Source organism: Limanda limanda, chromosome 9, assembly GCF_963576545.1.
Source record: "Limanda limanda chromosome 9, fLimLim1.1, whole genome shotgun sequence".
NCBI lineage: Eukaryota > Metazoa > Chordata > Actinopteri > Pleuronectiformes > Pleuronectidae > Limanda > Limanda limanda.
The window spans coordinates 12,497,611-12,523,750 of NC_083644.1; the positions used below are offsets into that span (position 1 = coordinate 12,497,611).

Consider the following 26,140-nt stretch of genomic DNA (forward strand, 5'->3'; position numbering starts at 1 on the left):
TGTGTGTGTGTGTGTGTGTGTGTGTGTGTGTGTGTGTGTGTGTGTGTGTGTGTGTGTGTGTGTGTGTTGCTAAGCACGGAAACAAACTGCATGATTATAATGCCCACGTCTAACTGAATGTGCATATTACTGCAGGAATGTAAGAATTTCAGAGCCAACATAAGGCAATTACAGAGCAAATCTCAAATCCACATGAGCTGTTTCCTCTTTGTGTTTCTGGAACTTTATTGAAGCTATTATATAATATAATGCAGGAAGACCTATTGCATAACCACAGTTGGTATAATACAGGGATTTGTAGTGATTAACTCCCTCTCTGCCTCCATTCTCATGATCAGATCTTTATCTTGATCAGTCGAAACCAAACCATCTTGTTCCCAGGAACAGATTTGCATACAGAAAATAGACTTGAATCCAAACAATTTACCTGTGTGTACGCAGGTGTGTGTAAATGCTTTTTTATTCAATGGAGTCGGAGTTTGTTTCTCAATACTAATAAAGACTGTTGAAAAAATGGACAACAGATGAAATGACACCTCGCAGGTAGGCAAAGCCTCACGATCGCCACCTCATGGCTGGCTTCAGTATAGGTCAGAATTCCTTCCTCCTCCATGTTAGCGAATGGGATATGAACCAAACTTAAAAGTCAAAGGACACAATCAAAAATATTTTCTCAAGGTTGTTTTTTGTTCTGTTCGTTCAAGTACTTATGTGATGCTTTAGAAAAGGATGAAATGTAGTGATTGACAGCTGAGACTCACTCACTATTGCTTGAGCACATTCAGTGAGACCTCTTTGCTGCAGCTCCATCCTCCGATCGCTGCTGTGCAGACTGTAGCTCCAAATGTGCAAGATGGCAGCATTCGTATCTGGGATTTTTCAACTTAATTTCTGGATGATGTGGGGAAGTGGAGATGTGACGTCCATCTCGATGTACAATCTGGTCTATGAACACATTCACACTCAAAACATCTTAACATCTGAATAGAAAAATCTCAAATTTAAGAACGTACAAAAAAAGGACACACACCAAAAGATGTATGTGGACCAGCAGATATTGGGCGAGAGGCGGAGTACACTCTGGACCGGTCACCGGCGTATCGCAGGCCCAACATATAAACACTCTCACATTTACACTTTAGAGTCTCCCTTGAACCTAAGCTACATGTGTTACCTGGAGAAAACCTATGCAGTCATGTGACAACATGCAAAGCATACAGAAAGGCCCTGGCTGGCAGTCAGGGTAAAACCCAAGAACCTCTTGCTGTGAGACTGCAGTGCCAACCACTGAATCACCGTGCCACCCCTTAAAAATATAACATTTTATTTTACAATTTTTATTTTTTTATTCACAATCTATATGTAATTCATGGTAAGATTATTAAAATGTATTTGCGTGGCACCATTTAAAACTAATCAATGGGGTGTTTTTATTAATACAATCTCAAAATTCACTTAGTGCAAAATCGGACACACTCAAAAAAAACAAATGTATTTTGGTGTGTGAATGTTTGCGTTGAGCTCACTTGTCGCCGCCTGTTTGCAGACCATATTTCACGGTTTCACACTTCTTTGTTGCAAGTGAAACAGGAAGGTTTGAGTGTCTCGGGTAAACTTACTGTAAAGAGGTGAACCATAATAACTCAGCGGAGTGTACAAACAATAATCTTCTCTTTTCCCTCAAGCACAGATTCCAAAGAACTCTGTGATTTGGTTCATATGACATGCTGCCGGGCTGCAGCTGAGGTTCGCAAACACTGGTATGACATGAGATGTGTGGGTTACTCCAGCAATACGCACACGACAGGCAGTGGCATGTTGTTATTATATACCAGCCGAGGAGTTTTATTTGATATAACAGCCTGGAGGCAGCTACAGCTTTTATGAATCAGTTTCGAGGTAGAGCAATATGCAAATTCTATTAAATCATTTTCATCAATAAATTCATGAAGCATTATTTTTACAAATACATAGGCCCTCCAGGCTGTGTGTGCATCATACACATTGGTTGCTATGCTATATGTTCTGATCATTGCCTCCAACATGGAAGGGAAAGTTTCACCATTTTAAAGTTTGTTGGTCGGTTGACTTTTTGGTTTGTAAGTTACAGATTTTATGAAACTTGGTGGAAGTATGGGACATCAGCCAAGACAGAACACGTTACATTTTGGTGCAGATTAAAAACAAAGAGATGGATCCTGGAATTTTTCATCACTTTCTTTAACAGCGAGACATAGAGACTTTTTTTTAAACCATTTTCAATGTTTTCCCAGAGAATAATGAATGGATCTTGTTGGAAGAAATTATGTCACATTTATAGGACGAGTTTCTGTATGCAACTTGGTGCAGCTAGATTGAATTTAAGGGGACTGTTGGGCCTTGGTGGAGATATATTTACTGAATGCCTTTCTAGTTTAGATATCTTTGCTGACCCTCCTGCTTATGAACCTTAGCTCTGAGTGACATCTTTAGTTTAATCAGCTGATTTGAACAGATATGTACCACTCCTCAGAGTTAGGCCTCCACAGATGTCAAAGCTTACCTTAGATGTTTCCATTTTGGACCTATATTCACTATCTGAATCTATTTTTCCACCCCAAGTGAAACTTTTTGATGGAAATTAGACGTGTGCGCTGTTGTATATAAGAAGGGTCTGTCAGACAGGAGGGCATCGGGGAAAAACATGAAGGACGTGTTCCTGATATAATCACCCTAAATATCAATTGGGTAACACATTTGAAATTGGCATTAAAATGATCAGAGGTATATTTCAAGTGTCTTACAGACAACTGAAGAATACTGTTGTTATGTTGTTGTAGTTATATCACATCTAAAAACAAGACTGCTTAATTTGAGCTATTTTCTTTCAAATGACATCAAAGCTAGTGTCATAGATCCATAAAACCAATGAACTGAGATTTATCTATTAGATTATTGTTACATCGTGCAAAGTGTATTAATTCAATTTCTTATCTCAGTGAAACCAGACAATCTACAAATCATTCATTCACATCAAAATTTCGAGTCTGAAGTTGCGACCAGAGTCTGTGTCATGAATCCCCTTACCCGCAAGTTTTAAACTTTTAATTATTGTACCTGTTTTATTATTATTGTTTATTTTATGGATATTCAATATGCCCCAAACAACTGTGAAATAATAAGTTACGGGTGTCTAAAGCAGTGTCTCATTTTTGTTTACTTCGTCAGTCCCAGTTTTTAGATCTCAGTGTAAAGGAACTTGTAAACACACATTTATGTTACCATGCAAACATGAGAAAGTTATACCTGCTTAGAGTTAGCATGTTGGCTTTGTCGCTGAGAGGACGTCAGTGTGCGCTGAGGTCAGTTGTTCCTGTTATTTCATAACTCAATAAAAACTCTTCCATCATAAATCAGATATCACAAGCGATTGAAGGTCTGTTAAGTAACATATTTCATTAGATGCCAAACATTTCAGAATTGGAGTCATGCAGCGATAACATTTATAACTCAAGCAGACTTGAGCATTTCCAAAATGAACCATGAATTCTCAATTATATCTGGAAAAATCAAATAAAAAATAAAACATTAATGTGAGCATAAAAGGGATACGAGGAAAAGGCTGTTTTCTCAAAACCAATTTGAGCCTGGAACCTTAATTCTGACAAGAGCCAAGAAACATGATGTTGTTTTCTGTATCAGATTTAGAATACAAATTCAAATTTCATTTAAAGATATCCAAATAACTTTCTGTTTTATCTACTTTAACTTTTTACTAAGATTATTATGGAATATGGAAAGAGTTTTATAATCCTTTTAAAACAATGCGCACACACACATCCACAGACTGGCTGCCACTGTTCCTCCTGGTTCGTGCCACAGCAGCCATAGTAACAGTGTTTGTGAAAATAAGAGGGAAATTAATGCGGTTTACATTCAGCCTTCATCAGTCGCTCTTAAAACTGTCTGGGGATAATATATGGGTCATCGTCATCCACTGTGACTCACAGCTTTGCCTCGAGGAGAAGCTCTAAGGGTTAAATTGGGTAAATTCACCTTAAGAACATTTAACCATTTCCCTGCTACAGTATAATAACTTTCAACTTTAAATGCAAACGAAAGTAGTTGAAAATATCGAAATAGTTCTACATTACAGGCATGAAAAAGTAAGATAACGATGTGATGAGTGACACTTGATTGACTCTGTACAATGATTGAAAACTGTTCTCCTCAACACAGGATAACTCAGCAATATGTGACCTCATACTGAAAAACACAGAACCAAAGCCACAAAATATAATCAAGTGTAAGAAATAGATTCTTACGTCCTTCCTGCTGTACCTTTGCTTTCCTCCCACCAGCCTGAATAATCAAACTCCTCCATATACATGACCTTTGACCTGGTAGGCCAGAATATCTTCCACTGTTTATACTAGCAGGTGTGCTTCCATCTTTTAATCTTCTCATTGTATTCCAAATCCTGAGCGACTTATTTTCCTAATTGCCAGGCTTGGAGGGGGATTATGGTTTCTTATTGGAGCCTCAGCGGCCAACAGGGCCATGAGGGGGGCGCGGGGGTGGGTGTGGGTGTCAAAGTGACCAACCGGCACCGGGCATGTACACATGGGTCCATATGGTCAGTGAGCAGAGAGAGATAGGCTGAAAAGAACACAATTTAAACTGAATGTGAGTTGGTGCAGGCTTTAAAACTTTTGTTTCACACCATATTGGTTATACAGTCACACCAGTGTGATCAAAGCATGTCTATGTCCTCTGTGTTTTTACATTCAATATGTTAATATACTTCTTTAAAGTGAAAAAAAAGACACTCCACATTATAGACACGACTCCCAGGAGCTAATACAGAGGAACTAGCCACGACTCAAAGGGGTAAGTTCAAGTCTTTAAATTTAAGGCGCAGCTATTTTATAAAAGAAAGTTTGATGTGTTTGTCACTGGGTGTACTACTGATTTAATGACGAGTGTATTGTGTCATTTGTGGGTGTGGAGGAGCTTTTCAAAGTTTGAACAAACATCAATGATGCATCAGGTCGATCTCAACTATCAACTTTTCTGTGGGAGACTGGGGTTTGATAGAGGTGTCGCGTTTGTGTCTCATGTGTAAACCACAAGTATGAGAATCAGTGTGAAAACAAGATTCACGGCAGCCTCCGACTTGTAATTCTGAGTAAGCAATATTAAAATGTTCTGACACCAACGAGAAGACAACCACAGAAACGTCTGTTGGCAGAATAGCTGCAAATGCACCACAGCTGGCAGTAACATCCAAATAAAATTCTGTGTTTACACTTGTAAGGTAGTTCAGATGATTTTATTGGAGATAAGTCCTATATTGTTTGCTTGTTTCTGGTTTCCCTTTTTAACAAATTCCTATATATAACAAAATATAGTCTATAAATCAACAAAAGTAGCTGATTGAGGCTTCTTATCTTAAGCGCCTGAAGAGGTACTCTGCATTTGTGGCATTATGGGAAATGTAGGACATTGTAGGACAGCAGTTGGTTTTAGTTGAGTGTTCAGTTGCTAGTGGCAACCGCTACAGGCATAATTCTATAAAGCAGCTACACTCAAAAAGACATGGTTACATCCACCATTTTGTCAATAACGAAATAATAATAATGTCTGGCTAACAAAACATTTTTAGTAAGTGTTAATGTTCTATTGGAACTAATTATTATAACTTTTTTGGGTGGATTAAATTTGATGAGTTTTTGTTTTAACCAGTATTGAAAACTGAGCGATTATAATCTTGTATAAAGTATTATGTTCTCTCACTGGGTCAAATGATTCTGATCGATATCAGTTTTAATGCAATTAAATGATCTGGAAAATCGTCAAGTCTGTTGTTAATTCAAGAGCTGGTGGCCTATCGGTTTAGGAAGAAATCTTTTTTTGTAGATTGTGTAATATAGGATAATTTTATATGGAAATCTATTGTTGAAAGCCGGCTGTGCCGGAAGCTGTTGCGCTTGTTCAATAAAATGTATTAACAGCAGCAATATATTCAGCTTTTACAGCTTTCTTTACTGCTCTTGGTGTGGCATGGTCAACAGTTCCAGTTATTTGACACATGCTTATCAATATGTCCCTCCCTTTTATTTGATCTGACATAAACTCGCTGGCATTGAGCCTTTCTTCTCTCTTGCCTGAGGATTCATGACCTGCCAAGGTTTTACCAACCAGCAGCTCTAGTGCACCATCTGTGCCTCACACTTAGAAAAAAAAACACATGAAAACTGTAGCAAACAGCCACAACCACAAGGTGTCATCACTGAGCAGTGAATCAATACTGCACCTACTGTACTATCTGTCTATTTATACATCTATCTATCTATCTATCTATCTATCTATCTATCTATCTATCTATCTATCTATCTATCTATCTATCTATCTATCTATCTATCTATCTATCTATCTATCTATCTATCTATCTATCTATCTATCTATCTATCTATCTATCTATCTATCTATCTATCTATATATCTATCTATCTATCTATCTATCTATCTATATATATATATCTGTACATCTGTACACCTGTACATCCGTACATCTTTCTGTCTATGCCTTATTACCAAATGAAGCTGTAGTTTTACAAGAAAAGAAAGAACATTTATATATATATATATACATATATATATATATATATATATATATATATAAAACAATATAAAAGTTTTCAAGTAATTTGTGTGTTATTATTGTAGCTTTTTTTAAGTTTATCACACTAGTTGTGTGTAAATTACTTCAGACGACATAACATTGATTTCCTGGACACTTACTCTAACCTTAAACATAGTTACTACTTTTTCAAGCCTATAATTACCATTTAACCCTGTCTTCAACAGTGGCACTTTTGTTTTTTAGGTACATTTATTATTTGTTTAAATGTCAACTTGGGGTGTTTCATGTAGAACCAGTGAACACGTGTCCATCTCAGTAGGTGTGGTGGTCAAAGGTCCAACCAGGTGCTGAACTGTGTACTAACACCTTTTGAAGGGGACTCCATTACCAAGCAGCAGATGGAATTAATAACCGCAGCGTCAGTCCAGTGGCTCGCTGGGCGCCAGGCTGTCACAAGAGGTGGACTTAAGAGTCATGTTCAGCTGACTGGAGGCATTGGGACGCATGTTTACTGCTGCAGCAATCGAATGAGCAGTAAAATAAACACAACAAACACGTGTCAGTGGAGACTCTCAGTTTTGGTTCCCCGTGATTTCTCCCATAAATGAACCAGTGTTCTTCTCCATCTGCTAGAAAACCCTCTTAAGAGCTGCTCGCTGACCCAAATCAAAAGGTCATGTTTCTTCATCACACGGAATGAGTTTCACATTGAGTGGTTAAATGTTGCAGTATATGATAGATGATCCTTTTCCAAGTGTAACAACATGGCAAAGATGTGGTATTGCACTTGCACTTTTGCTTTAATGGAAATCAGGTACTGAAATCCTTAACCACAGAGGCGAGGTGGTTTTTAGAGCAGATCCAAATGAAAATCCAGAACTAGTGAACTTAAATGTGGTTTCACAAGGGAACTGTTTGTGCTCTACTGAGTTCCATTCTAGTTGGAAGTCTCTATTTACCAGGCCTCATGAGAAACACCACCCTCTTTATTCATATCATGTAAATTCATTCTTTGAGACTTTGACACGAAGCTGGAAATCTCTCTCTCTATCTCTGTTAATAATACACACAGCCATGTCTTACACTAATTCAGAAGTTACAGGATCAAACATATTGCAGAGTTTAAAGATAGGAAACATTTTAAAGACAAAGTTAAGAGAGACTTGAAGTGAAACTGATCACAACATCAAAATGTCTATCCAGAGTAAGACTCACTTCATCCTTCACGATGAATCATGACTATTCATCTGCACAGAACAGTGGGCCTTTATCTCCCCTCTGTACATTATCATACCACGTTGCCAGCTTGAGAAGAACTGAATGTACAGTCGCTTGTTACCCTGCAGAGGAAAACAGCGCCTTCCTTCCTGTCATGAATATAAAAAATAAAAATTTACCCCAAAAAGTTGAATCCTGTTAAAAACACCAGATGAAATGGCTTCATCGAGTGATTTGGAGAATTTGAGTCGAGCTCATTTGTCTTTGAACTTCTAGGGGGAAAACTGGGTGTTGGAGGATCCAAATTCCTTAAGTATTTTTTATGAGGAGTTCAAGGGAAAAGAAGGTTAAAACACCAGGGGAGAATAGGAAACAACAACAGCAGGCACAGTTTCATGGCTGAGGCACTGAGGATGTGCTTTTACCACACAGCTCTTGACACCATGACTAAATGGATAACGTATTAAAGGTGCAGCTTTCACAAACAATGCTTCTATTGACAAATTAATTGTGATAACTTCTTTATCTTCATAAGACAACAGGGGTGATAGCTGGGTAGCTAAGCCAAGGATGTTGTGTTGTCACCCTTGTCTGTTTGTTTGTGAACAAGATTACAGAAAAACTTCTGGATGGGTTTCAGCATGGCAAGATAGAATGTTTCTCAACATGTTCATTGATTTCGCAGAGAATTATCAATGGATCTTGATGAAAACCAGCAGGCTTGTTTTAAAGGACTGATATTTATAAAATCTGGAAGTCTTGAATTTAAATGTGGTTTCGTAAGCGGTCTTGGCACAGAGTCTTCAGAGTGCAGTTCTACTTTCTTGTTGGTTCTTTTTCTTGTTCTGTGCATGTTAAGACGAGGACTTCCAGCCGCATCATCGCTATTCAAATTTAAGCTAACCCACTGCCCTCAGCATGGCCTGATTTTACATATAAGCTCACCTGTATGCGTCATATATGAGCATTTGCATAACTCTCATATTGCGTGTCTCTGCACATGAGAAAATGTGTGTGTGTGCGTTTCAGAGTTAATTTGCGTGTGTGTGACATCCACACGTTGCAGTCGTAATCAATGGTGGTGTGGATTGCGTAGCAGGGGGGTCAGGGGCTTCTGAAAAGACTCATTGGGCCTCCCACTGTGTCTAACACATGCAGACTGACTCGACTGGTCACGCAGATGGATGACTTCTGATCTCGCACGCTGACCCTATTCAGGGGTCAAAGGTCACTGCAGCCGTGCCAGCTGATTGTCACATGTTTCATCCCAAGTTGCCATGGACAAGAGATATGTTATCCAAAGAAGATGCTGGTTTTCAGGCTCAGCTCTGACCTTGTTGAGCAAATATCCTTCATGAACATTCCTGAAGGGACACTTATCACATGTGTGCTGTAAAGAACCAATGGAACTGTTTCTGACTACTCAGTCAAAGCGTGTTCTTTCCACTGTATCTCTCAAATGGTCAGAACATGTTCACCCCCCCCCCCCCCTCCTCCAGACTTGACAGCTATTGATTCCCTTTGTGTGTGTGTGTGACGGGTCGTGGGACCTGGAGAGCAGAGAGGAGACTCTTTCCAGGAACAGAGCAGCGCCAGTGCTCCGTCTTCCATCTTCCATACCTGCTGCTGCTCAATATTTAATGCCCTGTGCCCAAGCCACACATGGAGGGAATGACGGAGGAAAGCTTGGTTTCCTTTGAGTCACGGTCAGTTTTTGGGATTTGTTCTGTGAAACCACCAGTAACACTTCTGCCTGTACCCAGAGTTCCTCTGTATTAGCTCTGACGTTTACAACAACATCACTGATCCTATTCAGTTGCAGTGAGCTCAGAATACGAGTTAAAAATGTATGAAATTAAAAATATATGCTGAAATCATGCAAGTAAACCCTTCTTCATATATACCCCAAGGAAGTATGTTTATTTAAAGATACATCTTATCAAATATTCACCATATCAACCTATACCTGCTACAGTTAAAAATAGGTCCACTTCATCCTCCACTGATACGCAAGATAGAGAGTGAACCAGGATCATGAATTAATAATTTTGCTCAATTGGGGTGAAAATGCCCTGGATTTTGTTCAGGCTGTGAAAGACAAAGCAGAGCCTCCTGCAGAGTCACAGTTCAAATGAGTTCCACAGGCTAATAACCACAGGAACTTCAATCCCTGTCAGGCAGCTGTGGCTCTGACCTTTGACCTCTTTGCTTTTGTCTGCTTTTAATTTTGACCAACGCAAAAATAAAAGCTTATTCTACTCTTTCTACTCATTATTTATTAGTATCTGGATAAGAAACTGGCCTTGGAGAAGGAGGACCACAGAGAATTGTCAAAAAAGTTGAACATTTAAGAGGAATTTTAAGGATACGTGTTGTGATTTTCAGTTTTTGCTTTAAAAAAATATAATAATAAGATCCAATCCATAACAGATCCCATGAAAGCCCAGCGTACCTGTTATCACCTCAAAGTCTCAGTTGTTGTCCAGACACTATTTAAAGACATGAATGAACTGCACCTTTGAGGTAGGTGACATGTTTCTTCATTACATCACACATAATGAGGTGGATTGTACAGAGTTAACCTCACATACTAATCCTGCTGTATAGGAAACACTTGAATGTGTATTATTCCACTGAAAAGACACATAGTCAACCCCTATTTGAGGGACATTCGTCTGAAGCAACTGTTATTCTGTATAATCTCAATGATTTCCAGAGTGAAACTTTATATTTGTGACCTATTTTTATTAACATTCAGGTGTTTTCAGTCGGATTTAATAAACATTTCAGCCTAATGTCTTCCTCCAATTATTTGTCATATCAAGCCGCCTGAAATGTGCAAAGTATTTCTTTGTTGAACTCTTCGCCATCCTGTATATGCAGCTGTGACATGTGTTTACAACTATGCAAGTCTGGTTTTATGGGGACACAGGCCACAAGGATTAACAACACTGTCTGTCAGCAGCACCGGTGCAAAAGCACAGATTTTGCTGCCGTCAAAACCTTTTACTTCTTTGTTTGGTACTTCATTAGAAATGTTTGCATGTGGAGGCACTAAAGATGAAAAAAGGCCAATGTGCTTCAGGGCAACATGCACCTCAAGTTGTAAATCCCTGAAGCAACACTGTGAGGTGGTAAAGTCAGAGGGTTCCCTTTCCTGACCTTTTTCTCTTTAGCACTGAAAACTGTAGGGTTGGTATGTTTCCAGTTCATTAAATCTAAACAGGTCCATTTTAGTTGTAGCTTTGGTTCTTCTCTGTATCTCCATGACTCATGAGCAGGCGGTGTGGTTCGGCTCTGTGTGTGAGAGCATTGCTATTTTGACAGAGCCGAAGTGCAAAACAGAGGTGGCCATGGAAACTGACGGCATCCAATGGGAGAATAGAGAAGGGGTGCGGTCAGCTGATGGACATGTGTTACTACTGTTCACTTCCTGCAGCTTGGTCAATGAATAACTTTTCAAAGGGAGAGAGAGGGAGAGGGAGAGAATTCACTGGAAGCCTCTGAATTAAGACAAACACATCACATGATGCAGGGCGTGCCAACTCAGGTGAAGTTAGTGGTGTGTTAAAAACCTAATCCCTGGAGGATCTGGCAATATGACCTGACTCTAAAGCTCAGATATTTTTATTGCAATTGTTGTGTTTCGCACTTATAATAGCTTGTTAAAAGTTTTTGGGGTCATTTCCCTTCTAAAATGACAGCGAACGGGGAGAGAGAGATAGAAAGGGTTAAAGGATGACGACCAGTGAACATGCTCCCTGAGTCACTGATTAATGCTCCTCACTCACTTCTTTTTATCTGCAGCTGATTTGCCTTTGAGCAAAGTGTTTCAACTGTATTCGTTCTTGATCACCTGAAAAGTGTGAATGTCTGAGACTGAATATAATGTGAACCAGGGTGCGTAGAGTGGAAAACGAGCCTGTGAACTTTGAAGGTGAAAGCAAATGTCCCTGAATATTCATCCAAATCATAAATTACCAACATAGGAGAAGAACGCTGCAGCTTTTTTGAGACATGTGAAAGTAATTATTTTAGATAACAGCTCCATTTTTCTGTATAAACTGAAGGTGGAAACAGACAAAGCGTTAGAAGATCATAAAACGTCATGTGGTCACCTGACTAATGGTTTCCATGGAGCAAACAAAAACAAACATACAGTGCACGGAGGCCTCGTGCTATGACATGGTCCCATAGAAGTCTCTGGTTTGATCCCACCACTGACACATGTACATATGGAGTACTACTGAGGCTGCTGCACTATTACAATTTGAACCTAATCATCACTGAAGGATATTATCGTGTTCCAGAAGAAGCACAGCCAGGTTCTTTAGCAGTATTTATTAATGGGCTCCATAATAAGCTTTAAGTATTTCGTCCAAAACCATGAAAATATGCTGGTTTTATGTAGTATACATCGTAGTTTGTTAATATTGGTGATTCCTTAATGAATGGTTGTTTTATTATATAAATGTTTTTAACACTATTTTGTTAAACCGGTACTGTTCATTTATTTATATTTTCTGAGGTTTTTGTTTTATTTTTGCTTACTAAAGCAATAACATGTCACCTGTAATGTAAACACTGTAAAGTGCAAAAAACAACTATAAACAATAACAAATATATGAAGATAAAAACATGAATGTTCTTAGAAGGGAAAGGTTATAATTTGTGTGCTGATGCATTCTGATGCATGCTTCTTCATCTAGAGCTGAGAACTGGGTTTTTATGACACCGGTGGACAGGACATGGCTTTACTCTTGAAGAACTATCAAATATATATTCATGAAAAAGTTACTTATCAGTTTAGTGACACTTGATATAACTTTAAATTATAAAGTAGTACCCCAAACTAAAATTGAAGTACAGGGCGTAAATAAAACTGCTAATATACGACATCCCATTCATGCTGTTTATTCATGTTATGAGCTCTGCTTAAAATGTAAACATACAAGATGAAGACATAGTGATAAGTGACAGCCTTGAAGAATTTCACGAACTAGCATGGTTTTCAATTAATATTTTTTAGATAGAAATTCTATTCCTGCAATATTTAGTCTTCACTAAGTTACAGCAGCAGGCCCTGTCATGACATATTGACCTTTTTCAAACCCAGAACAAGATCAGGTGATACCAACTATTTCAAATCTGTCATATGACCAATCAAACATGAATAGTAATGACTTGGCTAACACTGCTGACTGTGGCCATGAAGGAAGAATTGGGCCAGCTGATGAAAATGGCCTGTAGCAAACACATGAATCTTAAATCAAGAACTGGATCAAACTGCACTGTGACGTGAAAATACTGCAGTGAGATCTAACAAAAGAGAAGGCAGCTTATGTTAACTTCAGAGATCATCATGAGGTAGAAAACTAACTGTACAAATCAATTTCACAAGCTCCCTGAGTCACTGATTAATGCTCCTCACTCACTTCTTGTTAACTGCAGCTGACATGCCTTTGAGCAAAGTGTTTAGACTGTATTCATTCTTGTTCACCTGAAAAGTGTGAATGTGTGAGACTGAATATAATGTGAACCAGGATGCGTACAGTGGAAAACAAGCCTGTGAACTTTGAAGGTGAAAGCAAATGCCCCTGAATATTCATTCAAATCATAAATTACCAACATAAGAGAAGAAAGCTGCAGCTTTTTTGAGACATGTGAAAGAACTTATTTTAGATAACAGCTTCATTTTACCTTATATACCTTATAATGAAATATCTTGCAACAGTTGCTTTCATTATAAAATCATAGTCTGAAACCATAACTCAAATCTGCATTACTGGTATTAATCTGTTTTAAACGGGTTAACAGTATTAAAATACACATTTTAATGACAAAATATTGATGATTGTCTGCTTTTAATATTGAACAACGCAAAAATATAAACTTATTCTACTCTTTCTACTCATTATTTATTAGTATATGGATAAGACACTGGCCTTGGAGAAGGAGGAAGACAGAGAAATGTCAAATTTCTCTGTCTTCAGTGAAAATAGTGCGGTGAGATCTAACAAAAGAGAAGACAGCTTATGTTAACTTCAGAGATTATCATGAGGTAGGAAAAACTAATCGTACAAATCAATTTCACAGACATTATAATGAAATATCTTGTAACAGTTGCTTTCATAATAAAATCATAGTCTGAAACCATAACTCAAATCTGCTTAACTGGTATGAATCTGTTTTGAACGGGTTTACAGTAATAAAATACACATTTTAATGAGAAAATATTGATGATTTAAGGTTTTTTGAAAAGCAAATGTTTGATGCAGCGGAGAGAAAAAAATAGTCCGCCTCGCTTTGTTGCTATCGCGATCGAGCGTGATGTATTCCTCCGCGGCGAACTATATGCTGCGATGGCAGCGCGGCGAACGACGACCCGGGGCGGAGGGATCTAGCGAGGACTACACCCAAGCGCCTGTCCCATCGCAGCGGCTCCTCTTCGTTGTGAGACCAGAAGAAAGCCGGGACGTGACGGAGCCAGGGGGGGCTTTTACTTGCTGGAGGCCCGCTACACCACCGATAAATTCCGCTTCCTCTCAGTGTCCTCTCGTTTGTGACCCGACGCTCCCACTTCGTCCTAGAACTGATTCCACCAACATGTCCTGGCAGAGCTACGTGGACAACCTGATGGCTGACGGCAGCTGTCAGGACGCCGCCATTGTTGGGTACACGGACGCCAAATACGTCTGGGCATCGTTTGTCGGCGGGACATTCGCCAACATTACGGTCAGTATGCATGTGTGTGTCCGCTGTCTGCTGTCCGGGGGACACACGGCGAGGGGGTGGGGGGGGTGGACATTGTCTGCAGAGCCGGGCCTTGTTGAATGGGGACAAGGCGAGTGTGGTACACATGGTGTCCGGTGGTTTCACACGGGATGCATGGGCACGTCTGCACCGCTGCGTTTCAATCCATCACCTTCCTGTCCTCTTGTCCCTCGTTCCATTCACTGTTACACATTTTTAATCTCCTTTTTTTAAATTCCCACCATTTAGAAACAGCCAGAGGAGAGAGTGGTCGTAGGGAAGCCTAGTCTGTGGTACCGGTACCGCGAGCTAGAGGGGCTAGCTTAGCATGGCTAGCAAGCTGGCTAGCGTCACCCGGCCTGTGACCGACCAGAACCCGAATCTTAGAATCCAGGCGTAATTCATCTAGAGTAAAATACTTCCTGATTTATAGTCACTTATTTCCAGAACCATCTTATTGTCAGTAGTGATTCACACAGACCAGGCCCTCTGCTAGCACCGTGGGTTCAAATGAACATGAGCCTTCCAGCGGACTGTTAGCTCACATCAGGCCGGTCGCCCTCGCTGGAGAACCGGTACAAGCTAGCGACACTAGCGCAGAGGAGTTCCCGGAGCACACACACGGTTCCCCCGGCGTGCTGTCCGGCCCCGGCCCGGTGTCTGGTTCTTTCTTCTTCCCATTCGGCTTCTGTGAATGCCGCTACCGCCCCTTATTTTCCAAGATGGCGGATCTACTCCCGGTTTCTTATTCATTTTGCTCACGGAGGCTAATCGAGCCGCCTGGTCCTCGGCGGACATGTGCAGCTGCAGCCCCCCCGACGTTCACACTCCCGGTTTCATAACATGTGCTAAATCTAACCCGTTCCAACACGGATCCATGACAGCATGCGGGCTAATGTCTGCAAATAGCTGCTTGCTTTAAAACAATCGTCCACGGCGATTCATCGAGCCTCCATTTTGTCTGTTAAATAAATTGTCGGTCAGGGATTTTAAACGTGGGGTGAATGTATAAATCACCTGGATGTAATAATCGTGTGGTTATTTGGAATTAACTCGTGCCTGACCCGTGCCACAGGCGGGTGAGCCGCTGCGGGCTAACGGGACTTGGGAGTGTCCTCCCGGGGCTTATGTGTGTGTCTCGATGTCCCCCCGAAGACTCAGCACATGGAAATTAAGAGTGGTCTTTTCCTGGGGGGGTTCACTGTGTATAAAAGCTCTACTTGCAGCTAGCTACCTGCATGCTAATAGCTTTAGCCAGCCAGTGACTTGAATGTTAATTTGCTTTTGGATGAGAGGTTGAACACATGGTGTGTGTACTTTCACTGCGAGTTCCATTTAGGGGGTCAGACAACTGATATGAACAACTGTGTGTGTGTGTGTGTGTGTCCGGGCCCAGGCAACGAGCTAGCCGTCATGCTAACGTTCACATGTGTGAGTTTTTGTCTGGTTTCGTGTGTGTGTCCATGATTGTGCACTTCTTGAGTTGACGGGCGACGCCTTTTGTTCTGCATATTGGTTCAATGGAAGAAAAGACCTCGGTCTCGTTAAACGTGTTTTTCAGTTGTGGTCAAATACATTTTAAACACATTTCTGGTAAACTGCAGAGATCATAAAGTGGAATATAGACAGTGCTCCGACTTTAAAGAAAGTTTCAGAGTTTTTTGTGTGTCGTCGGCAGCAGTGGGCCTCTGAGATTTCATCGGATAAAAGAGGCAGCACATGTCTCTCAGCAAGTCCTGGCTAATCTATGTCAAAACTAATTACCAACAACCATTCACACCAAATTATTAAGATTGGGGGAAATCTACAAGTTGCACCTTTTAACCCATAAAGACTTATTTATTAATATTTTTACCAATGAAGGTAAAGCTCTTATTTTTACGCAATAAAGTAATGCATTTGAGAACTTTGGGCTATTTCTGTAATTGAAAGTCAACTTTCTTACTTAAAAAGCACTCATGTAAAGTATTAAATCACACCATGCTGCCCTGTTTCTCATTAGACCTTCACTGTTCCTGCATCTATGTCTTAGCTGTACTTTTGACTCTTAAGTTCCCTACAGCTGCTTCAGACTTTGATGCATGTTATAGCTGTTTACTGACGGGACCTGCAGGTAAAATCTGTACAGACGTTCACAGCAGCATCAAATCCTCTGCATTATTCAGGTGTGAGGTGGAGCAGTCGGGGCAGCAGACCGAGACAGGAAGTGACTTATGAACTCTGCTGCAGAGATCACGTGATCACTGTGAACACACAAGCACTGGTGTCAGCTCTTATCACCACAGACTCTTGACATCTCTAACTGTCTTGTACGCGTGTCAGCGCCTTTGCACCCAGAGATAATTTTCCTTTTTTTTGCACACGTGAGAAGCGTCGCACACATCCCCAATCACTATCCCCTGCTGTGTTCACACATCGAATTCGCCTGGATTTCTACTGACTTTACACTAAAAGGAAGTCGGCAGAAACTGCAGAATGTCTTACTCTGACATTTGCATGCACACATGCCCCTCCCACAAAGAAAATAGGGCCTTAGTTCAGTGGTACATTCTGGTGTACCCCCCTTAAAAACAAGTCCACGCCTTGCCATTTTCATCAATAATTAACAATTACTGTGGAAGCAATTAAGGTCATTGAGGTCAGAAGAATAACATCGATATTAATTCAACTTTAAAGTTTGTTCTTATATATTTTTCTCCCTTAACACCCGGGCACTCCCACCAGTGGCTCTTTGACTTCTCATGGGGGGGCTGCCCCTCAATATGCAAAACACTGCCATAGTTTTTCAGTTGAAGGATTTGTGTACTATGTAAGGTTCTAGTCTAAAAGAACATAAAGACAACATTTTAGTTTTGCATATATGCAGTAGGTGGATGTGCAGTGTCATAGATGGGTCCGGCAGAGGAACACATTTTAAATCATACCCAGTCCCAACCAAAGTTACATGCAACTTGTAGAAGAAGGTTAAAGTTCAAAGATGGCCTAATAATAATGTTACTGGAGTTGGACTGAAGCATAACTTTCTTCCTGGAATATTCTCATTCAGATCATTGGCATCTAAGAAAATCCAAGTGTTTTCTACAATATACGGATATCCATGTCATGAGATTTATTTTTTTCTGCATGGTTTAAAGAATCTTAAGCTGTATGGTAAAAAACTTAAGCGGGTGTCTTTTATTATTGTCTATTATTGCAAATCCCAAAAGGGAAAAATCAAGAGTCTTGACCAAATTTGTTTTCTGCTTGAAGATTGACAGATGTACACATACTAACTACTTGCTACTGCCTCTTGTTTTTTTTAGCCTGAAGAAATTGACGTGCTAATAGGAAAGGACCGAGAGGCATTCTTCACCACCGGGATGACCTTAGGTGTTAAAAAATGCTCCGTAATCAGAGACAGCCTCCACCTTGATAGCGACTGGACAATGGACATCCGGACAAAGAGTCAAGGCGGAGAGCCAACATACAACGTTTCTGTAGGCAAAGCTGGCAAAGGTGAGTGACCCATGCAGCGCTGTTTGCAGCATCCATTTTAGTAGTGCTACACGTAGCCTGCTTTGATATATAGCCATTAGTCTAGATATTTTTATGCATGTGGTATAGATCTTCAATGCACCTTTCCTCAATATATGACAAGTAAAGCTGTGAAATATCTGACACAATTGATATTACCTCTTTAAATATCAACTGATTGATGGGGGGGGACAAGTGCATCTCAGTTTAGGTGTAGAAATATTTAAGCAGGTTTTAAAGCGGAAGGTCAAGTTTATAGTAAGCAATAAGTTGGATTGAGGTTTAAAGGGCAATTTCCCTCAAATCAATGTTTGGAGTTTCCCTCATGCGAACAATGACAGTTGTAAACAGTTTACATTTTCTTTGCTAAGTGTTTATAGGGAGTCATTATGTAGTTACACAAATATCAAACCTTTCTTGCAGTGAATATTTATCAGTGAACTGGGTCTGGACTTGTATGGTGCCAGCTTTTCTAAAGCTATTAAGATATTTCAATATAACTCTTTCTGATTTGTTTCTGGAACATTTTTTAAACTACCATGTATTGAAACAAGACTTTGGCCAAAAGTTAAACCTGAATTTGATCCTATACATACATTTCAACAGCAAAGCTGTTTCTGGTCAAATTGATGAGTTGGCATTAGCCTCATTAACTGAATGCTTATCATTCAGAGCAGCAATACAACTGGTCCAGGGTTAATGATATGCAGAGCGGACCTTGACACACCTTCGGGTGATATGCCTTTTACGTTAGTCCTAATAAAATCCCAAAGCAGTTTGTGTGATGATAAAGAATTGGGAGTAATGTCCCATCTTGGGACTTGCCTGAGAGTTGTGCTATTTTTCATGTTGCCTGTATGGGCCCCAATGCCCCGTCCTCTCCACTTTACCCAGACATGACTAAAGCCCACAGGTGAGGCTGTAACTGACTATTCTACATAAACTGTTCTTTCTCTTACGGCCAAGATTTTCAAAACACTTCATGACCTGCATGCATCTTTCTCCTTCCTGTTTAACACCCCACCCAACCACAAAGTATGAATCTATTCCCCTGCTCACATGCTTCCACTCTTCTCCTGGTAAAATGCGTGTTCACACACTTTAGGATCTTACATGTATTGAGGAGAGGTACCACAGGCATGCTGCTGTATCCAAGTCTGCTGCATCAGTGATGGTTGTTAGTCGTCTGTAGAAGCTTTACTGTCTTATTCTTTGCTGCTGGCATGGTGCATATTGATTAGTCATATGAAACAACAGACTGGTCTTCAAGCACACTAAAGCACTGAGACACTACATCACAGGGATGCTCTACACCACGTCACTCTAGACAAGCAATCAGGTTTTGTTTGTTTCTAACACCCACATTGAAAATATCTGATTTGGCATTGGATGATTTTCTAGGTTTCTGACCAAAGACGGGTCCAGTAGACTGAATGGGATGTTATGGTTTACGTTTTTCAGGGATTCTGTTGAAATATTGAGTTGATTAGTGAGTTTTCTATTTTAGTGGGACAAGTTTTGCGAAACATTCACAATCTAGAACTGATTTTAAGACAAAGTATCTTGTTCTAAGTTTGTACATTTAGCGACATGTCTATGTTGAAAATTTACTCCATCTTGTAAGAGTTGAGGAAAATGGTCAAACCTCACTTACTCTTAGTGGAAGTTTATAGTTTTGCCTGCATCCTTTATTTATTCAACTGGTGCACTGATTTCCCAATTGTAATGCAATGTTTTTACTACATAGATTTAAAACTAAATTTCAGTGTAACACTGCAGATTCCTTTTTAAATTGAAATGACTGGTGATGGAAGTGCAGTCACATGTTGACACTAGGCCAGGGTGAGCATGTTTATGCAGCTCAAGGTGAAAGACGGAGAGGAAAAGTAATAAGAGTAAAAAAAAGTAATATGATTTAAGAAGCCAGCATCAACATAAAGTCCCATAGGACCCTAACCTGAACAGGAACACTGTAATGTGTGATACGTCCTTCACCACCAGCAGCACTGATGCCTCTGCTCTGCCTGGTTTGCTGTTGTCCTCTGTTGTCGCTGTCTCCTCCTCTGCCTGCTGCCTGTGGCTCTGTGCTCTTCTCACTTGTGTGATCTCCACACCTGCTCTAAATGTTCCTTCTGTCTCTTTTTCTTTCAGTCTTGGTCTTGGTAATGGGCAAAGAAGGGGTCCATGGAGGCGGATTGAATAAGAAGGCATTCTCGATGGCAAAATACTTGAGGGATTCAGGGTTTTAGTTTAGTTTTGACGTAGCTTAAGTGGCGTAGTCGAGGGAGATAGAGAATAAAACGAGCAAAAAGACAAACAAAAAAAATACAAAATTTTAAAAGAACAGAAAAAAAACAAATTACTGTCACGTCCATTTTCTCCCCCTGACCAAAAAATCCCAGGAGCTTTTCTAGCGCAGCGCGGACTCTGTCCTCCACAGTGTAGCCCCACATTTAGCGAGGTGGCAATAAATAAATAAATAAACGTATTTTCCTTTGTAGCCCTGCAATGTCCATGTCTGTTCATTTATTGTTTTTTTTTTCCCTTTTGTGTACTCCAGCAATGGTTTTTGTCATGGGGAAGGAAGGTGTCCATGGAGGGCAGCTCAACAAGAAAGCTTTTATGATGGCTGAGTACCTGAGGAAGTCCGGATACTAAAGCAGCCTGTACCCAGCCACCTAGCAGCTCGCCCCAACCACCCTGTTGCATTTCACACAACTTCCAGTCCTAGTTGGTAGTTACTCATGTTTTTTCTTTTTTTTTTTTTCTTCTGCCTTCTCTCCTCCCCAATTTGTTATACCTCTTTATTTTTCATTGTCCTCTACCCCTGACCTCCCCTCTCTTCTCCAGCAACACTGTGCTGTGTCATCTACCCCCTTTAAAGCACTATATGAGTTGATCCATAGATGAGCATGTTCCTAACGGGTTGTCAGGACAAATCTGTACTTAACCGAGACCAGCAAAACAAATATTCTGGCCAAACATTCTAGACAATGAAGGCGTCAAATTGAAGTAGTTATTTTTCTTTTTCTCTCCCTTTTTTTCACGGTGCCCATAACTTAACACCCCCCCCCCCTTCTGAACCTGATCATACACACTCCCTCCCTGAGCAGCCAACGCCATTGGAGCACTTGAGCGGTAACCAAGCTTGTCATGTCTTCCTTTTTACGCCACGCCACCACATCATGTCCGGGAGGGGAGACTGCGTGCATATCTCGGTCCACCGTCGTCCCCCACCCCTCCACACTCCAGCCAAAAATTCTCTTCCCCCCCCCCCCCCCCCATGCCCTGTTTATCCATCAAAACAGGTGGCACAACAAACCTCACAGGAGACTCTTCTTCACCACTCATCTATTCTCTAGCCTCCCTCTCTTCAGATTCACCGCTCTGTCCTGAATATGTAGGGGTTTATTTGGGGGGGGGGGGGAATTGTCCTCTCCTGTCAACATCACTACCCTTCCCCCCCCAACTACACTAAAACCCATGGACATTCCACAGTAACAACAGCTCAGGCACTTAAATCTGTTTTTGTTTGCCAGCTCCTGTAATATATATTTTTTTTAATTTGTTTTATTTTGAAAGGCTGCCATTTTTCGGACAGTAGATTACCCAGCATATAACCACCTGGAGTATGTCCAGTTTGAATTTTCTTTTCTTTTTATAGGACCAAGTGTAGTCGAAGCTCGGGTGTTTATACAATTGCTCTAAACCATGTGAAGGATGATCGCTAACTATTTTTTTTTTTTTTTTTTCTGATGAAGGAAACACTAAGCAGACAGTACTACATTGTAATAGTTAAACTCTGACGCTACAGGGGAGGTAAGGGTGGGAGTATCTGAAGTAAATTCTCATGTTTTTTTCTTTCTCGATTGTTCAGAAAACAAACTGCATTTGTATAAACCCATGCTGTGTTGACAACTACAAAACTGTGGAATAAATTGCCTTCTACGCTATAGTCAACTGAGCTCTGGGGTATCACGCGGTCTGTCCTCGGTCAGTTATGCTAACTGTAATGTCCAACTGAGGAAAACACTCAAACGTAGACATGACACTCAATGGAGGATGGGATTGGTTGGAACAAAGACGCTCATGGTTGTCTTGACGAAAGCTTAACTGCAGATCCTGTGTATCCTGTGCCATAATGTAGAGAGATCTGTTGCTGTTGTAAGATGGATTTTACCCACTGTCCACTAAAGTCATTTCATTGGCACTTTTCTTGTCTTTACTTTTTTTTTTGTCTAGCTTCAGCTCCACTGTTTAGGCCTTGTGGGATATATGTACTCATTAAAAAAAAACCTGTTTCAAGCCCTGTTTGCTGATTTATGTTCATTTCCTTTTTTTCCTCACCACTTTTTTCTTTTCTTACATCTGGGATTCAGTCTCTTTTTAATGCATTTGATTTCATATGCATCAAACCAAGAAATGCCATAAATTGATTTATCACCTTGTTTACAGAAAGATCAAATAAATTTATTCCAACCAGATCAAGTGTTTACTGGCGTTTTGTTCCGTCTCTTTAAAGGAGTAGCTCAGGGGAACTTGTTTTATTTGCTTTCTTGCAGAGGCAGATGAGAAGTTCAATAGCACTTCCTTATGGGTCTGTCAAATATACAGCTAAAGTTAGCAGCTTGTTACCTTAACACAGATACAAATCCTTTAAAGTCGCACATTAAAATATTACAGGTTTTTAAAGATGTCCAGGTATGTCTTAAGTTAACGTAAATTATTCTAGATTCCTTAATATCTATTGTACTGCACTTAAGTTTAATCCTAACGCGTCTTAAAGTCTAAAATGTAACTTTTTGAAACTGGCAGAAATCCTGAACAAACAAATTCAGGTGTTCAGGAACCACCTGAATTCTGGACTAAAGTAAAAGCTACAGGTTTAATGACATGCCACAAATGGATGAAGTTCTGTTCTCAGTTCAGATAATCAGCAAGTCAGTGATGTAGACTAGAGTTTGGGTTCATAGTGTAGTCATCCACACAGTTGTTCATTAACAAAAGCTCCAGGTTCAGCTTAACAGCTACTTCAGTGCTTTCACTTACTCAGCTGCTGGTTTATCAGTTGCACCTTGGAAAAACTTTTACCTATAATAAAACTTCATATTGATAACAGTGTAAGAAGTATCCTGATACTTTGCTGAAGTAAAATTACCTCATTAATAGTTAAGGTCCTGCATTTAAATCACACACTTCCACTCTACTATGCCATTGGCTAGTTAGTCAGTTACTCTCAACCAAGAGGTTGGGCCCCTCCAAACGGTCAAAAGATAAATCTAAGAGGAGTTATATGATTAATGGGAAGAAACAAAGTTCTGAATTCATTCTTCACTATTTTTTTTGGGTACCAGTGGTTGACACAATACAGATAATTGTGCATCAAAATACAATTTAAAACTGCAGTTTAAGTATTTTATGTACAGACTGAGGGTCAGTTTGTCACCACTATGAAACGGACAGTTTCTTTGTCAAGTGTCATTTTATTGAAGTGAATTCATATTGAGAACCGAAAAATGCGGGCAGATAAACACTGACGAGACAAAATACATCAACTGAAAAAAGGCAACAGGATTCGTCAATGAAAACAAAGTGTAGCATGTTATGTAAAGTATGTAATGACAAAAGAAACACATGTAAGCGTATTTACTATAAACAGTATTAAACAGAAATCAGTTAATCACATATTCCGAGGCCTATCTACCAATAGCTGCTCGTGTTAGATGAAGTGATTGGTCTGGAGCAGCCAGAAGTTGTCCTTCAAGTGTCTCTTCACACTTTGAACGAGTGTAACAGGATGTGAAGTTACGTGGAGCTGAAAGAGTTTTTTCATTGGCTCCAGTTTCTGTAACATGTGAAACTGTGGCACAAAACACCGGCAGCGAGGCTCCTTCATACGTCAGGCTGCAAATTAAAATGGCAAAACCATATTGCTGTGGCTCTTAATGTGTCTATAGTTACTGAGTGATTAATTCAGTTTTACAAAAAATGGATGCTGCAAAGCGCCTCAGAGTGTTTGTCAAGTTAGCAGAACATGTATGTACAATAATGAGTCTTCCAGTCGTCGAAACAGAGAGAGGAGATAATCAAAGGAAAACATACACCTTATTGTGATATATACTTTATATATACACAGTACTTTTACTTAGCTTTGTGTCAAGGATGATCAGGACTTCTCTTGTGATTTAATCTCTAGAAATCTTTCGTGACTAAGCAGTGTACAGTATAACAGTCTACTGTACATGGCAGCCATCAGTCAAATCTGTCAAAAAGCCCTTTAGATGCAGACACTGACGTCCTGTCACACGAGAAAACTAGCACTATCCATGACCATGTTTAAAATAAAACTTAGTTTTCATTTATTACATTACAATGTATTTGAAGCAGTGACAGAAGAACTCGGAAGATTAATCTGTTTTGTGCCCCCAACTTAAGTCTCTGATGCTGTGAGGTTGGAGGTGGCGGGGCGAGGTACAGGGAGAGGGGGGGTTTATCGACCAGTTGGGTCCAACGACAATCCTTCAAGCTCGGGGCAAGTCGTGGTCGTGGTCATGGTCGAGGCCTTCGGAGCAGGGCTGCTGCATCTGCACCACCACGGTCTCCAGGGTGACCTCCTCGTCGCTGTCGCTGCTGTCCAGCTCGTCGTCCTCGTACTCGGAGGACTCCGGGTCCTGCTCCGAGCGCGACGCCCCCGACATGGTCCCGAAGGAGTGGGCGCTGGTGGAGGCCAGGGAGCGCAGCAGCGGGGTGCTCTCGGACACCTCCTCGTTCTCATCGGGGCCGCTGTCCCCCTCCTCTGAGTCGGAGTCGCCCTGCGAGGGGACCACCTTCTGCTTACACACCGGACACGTCTTCTTGGTTTTGGTCAGCCAGGGGTCCACACACTTACTGTGGTAGGCTGAGCATGACAAGGAAAAGTTAGTGTCACGACGAAGAGCAATCAAATGTTTTATTTTAACTAGTGCTGTCAAACGATTAAAATATTTAATCGCCATTAATCACATTTATGTCATAGTTAACTCGCGATTAACCGCAATTAACCGCAAATTTTTATCGATTCTAAATGTCCCTTCATTTATTTTTTTTTCCATAATTTTTTTTTCGTTTTAATGCTCTTATCAACATGGAAAAGTGGATTGGCTTTCTTTATGCAAATGTTTTATTTTATTGAAAAACAACATTGCCAAACATAGCGGTACAAAATAAAATTATGAAGTGCACATTTCAGGTAAACAAGGACTCAGTAGTAGTGCAGTTAAACCATGGCATAATATTAATTTTTTTTCAAGTTTAAAACACTGTTGAAGGAGCGTTCTGATGTCTGAGGGTCAGTGAAGGGGTCGGGGTGGGACATGTGACTGTTTGGACCAATAGGATGGGGTTGTTTGGGGATGGGGGGGTCGATGAGGAAGTGAAGGGTTGTTGATGTGTGCGAGTGACAGAGTAAGAGAGAGAAGTGCACATGTTTGTGTAGAGGATAATAAAAGTTACTAAACCACGAAGAAGTTCCGTGTTCTGTGTAAGCGGGGACGTTACAATAGCTTAAAAATATATATTTTAGTTGGCAAAATATTAAAACAAAAAGCAAGAGCAGGTCAGACTGGATCCGAACACAGATACTGAAGCTGCAGCTCTGCTTTAACTCGCGTTAAAAAAATTGACGGCGTTAAAATGGGTTTGCGTTAACGCCGTTAATAACGCATTAAACTGACAGCCCTAATTTTAACATTACAATGTCAGTTAATAAATAAAATGCTTTCAACCCCCAAGAGTAGAACTCAGTCAACTACTTAATTGCCACTAAATTAACTGACAACTTCTTCGATGGTCAGTTTATGATGAAATGACTTAACACTAGACTTTAGCTGGGGGAAAAACAAGGAATTTCGGGCCATTAGTTTGGCTTTAGCAGTGCATTCGGGCATTATTCACATTTTTTTGACATTTTAATGATCAGTGATTGATCAGGTGTCGGTCAAACAATCAAAAATCATCTGCAGATAAACTGTTAATGAAAATAAATTCTCCCAAA

At 40.3% G+C, this 26,140-nt stretch overlaps 1 protein-coding gene and 1 pseudogene across 1 annotated transcript in view; one reads left to right on the forward strand and one right to left on the reverse strand.

The window, feature by feature from the left end:
- Positions 1-14,204: 14,204 nt before the first annotated feature.
- LOC133010406 (profilin-2-like) lies at positions 14,205-21,372 on the forward strand (annotated as a pseudogene).
- A 2,852-nt stretch (positions 21,373-24,224) lies between these two features.
- rnf13 (ring finger protein 13) overlaps positions 24,225-26,140 on the reverse strand; it is a 35,448-nt gene continuing 33,532 nt past the window's right edge. Inside the window, exon 10 of the mRNA XM_061077605.1 lies at positions 24,225-25,006. Within this exon, the coding sequence (XP_060933588.1) occupies positions 24,630-25,006 (377 nt within the window). The 3' untranslated portion in view covers positions 24,225-24,629. The remainder of the gene's footprint in view (positions 25,007-26,140) is intronic.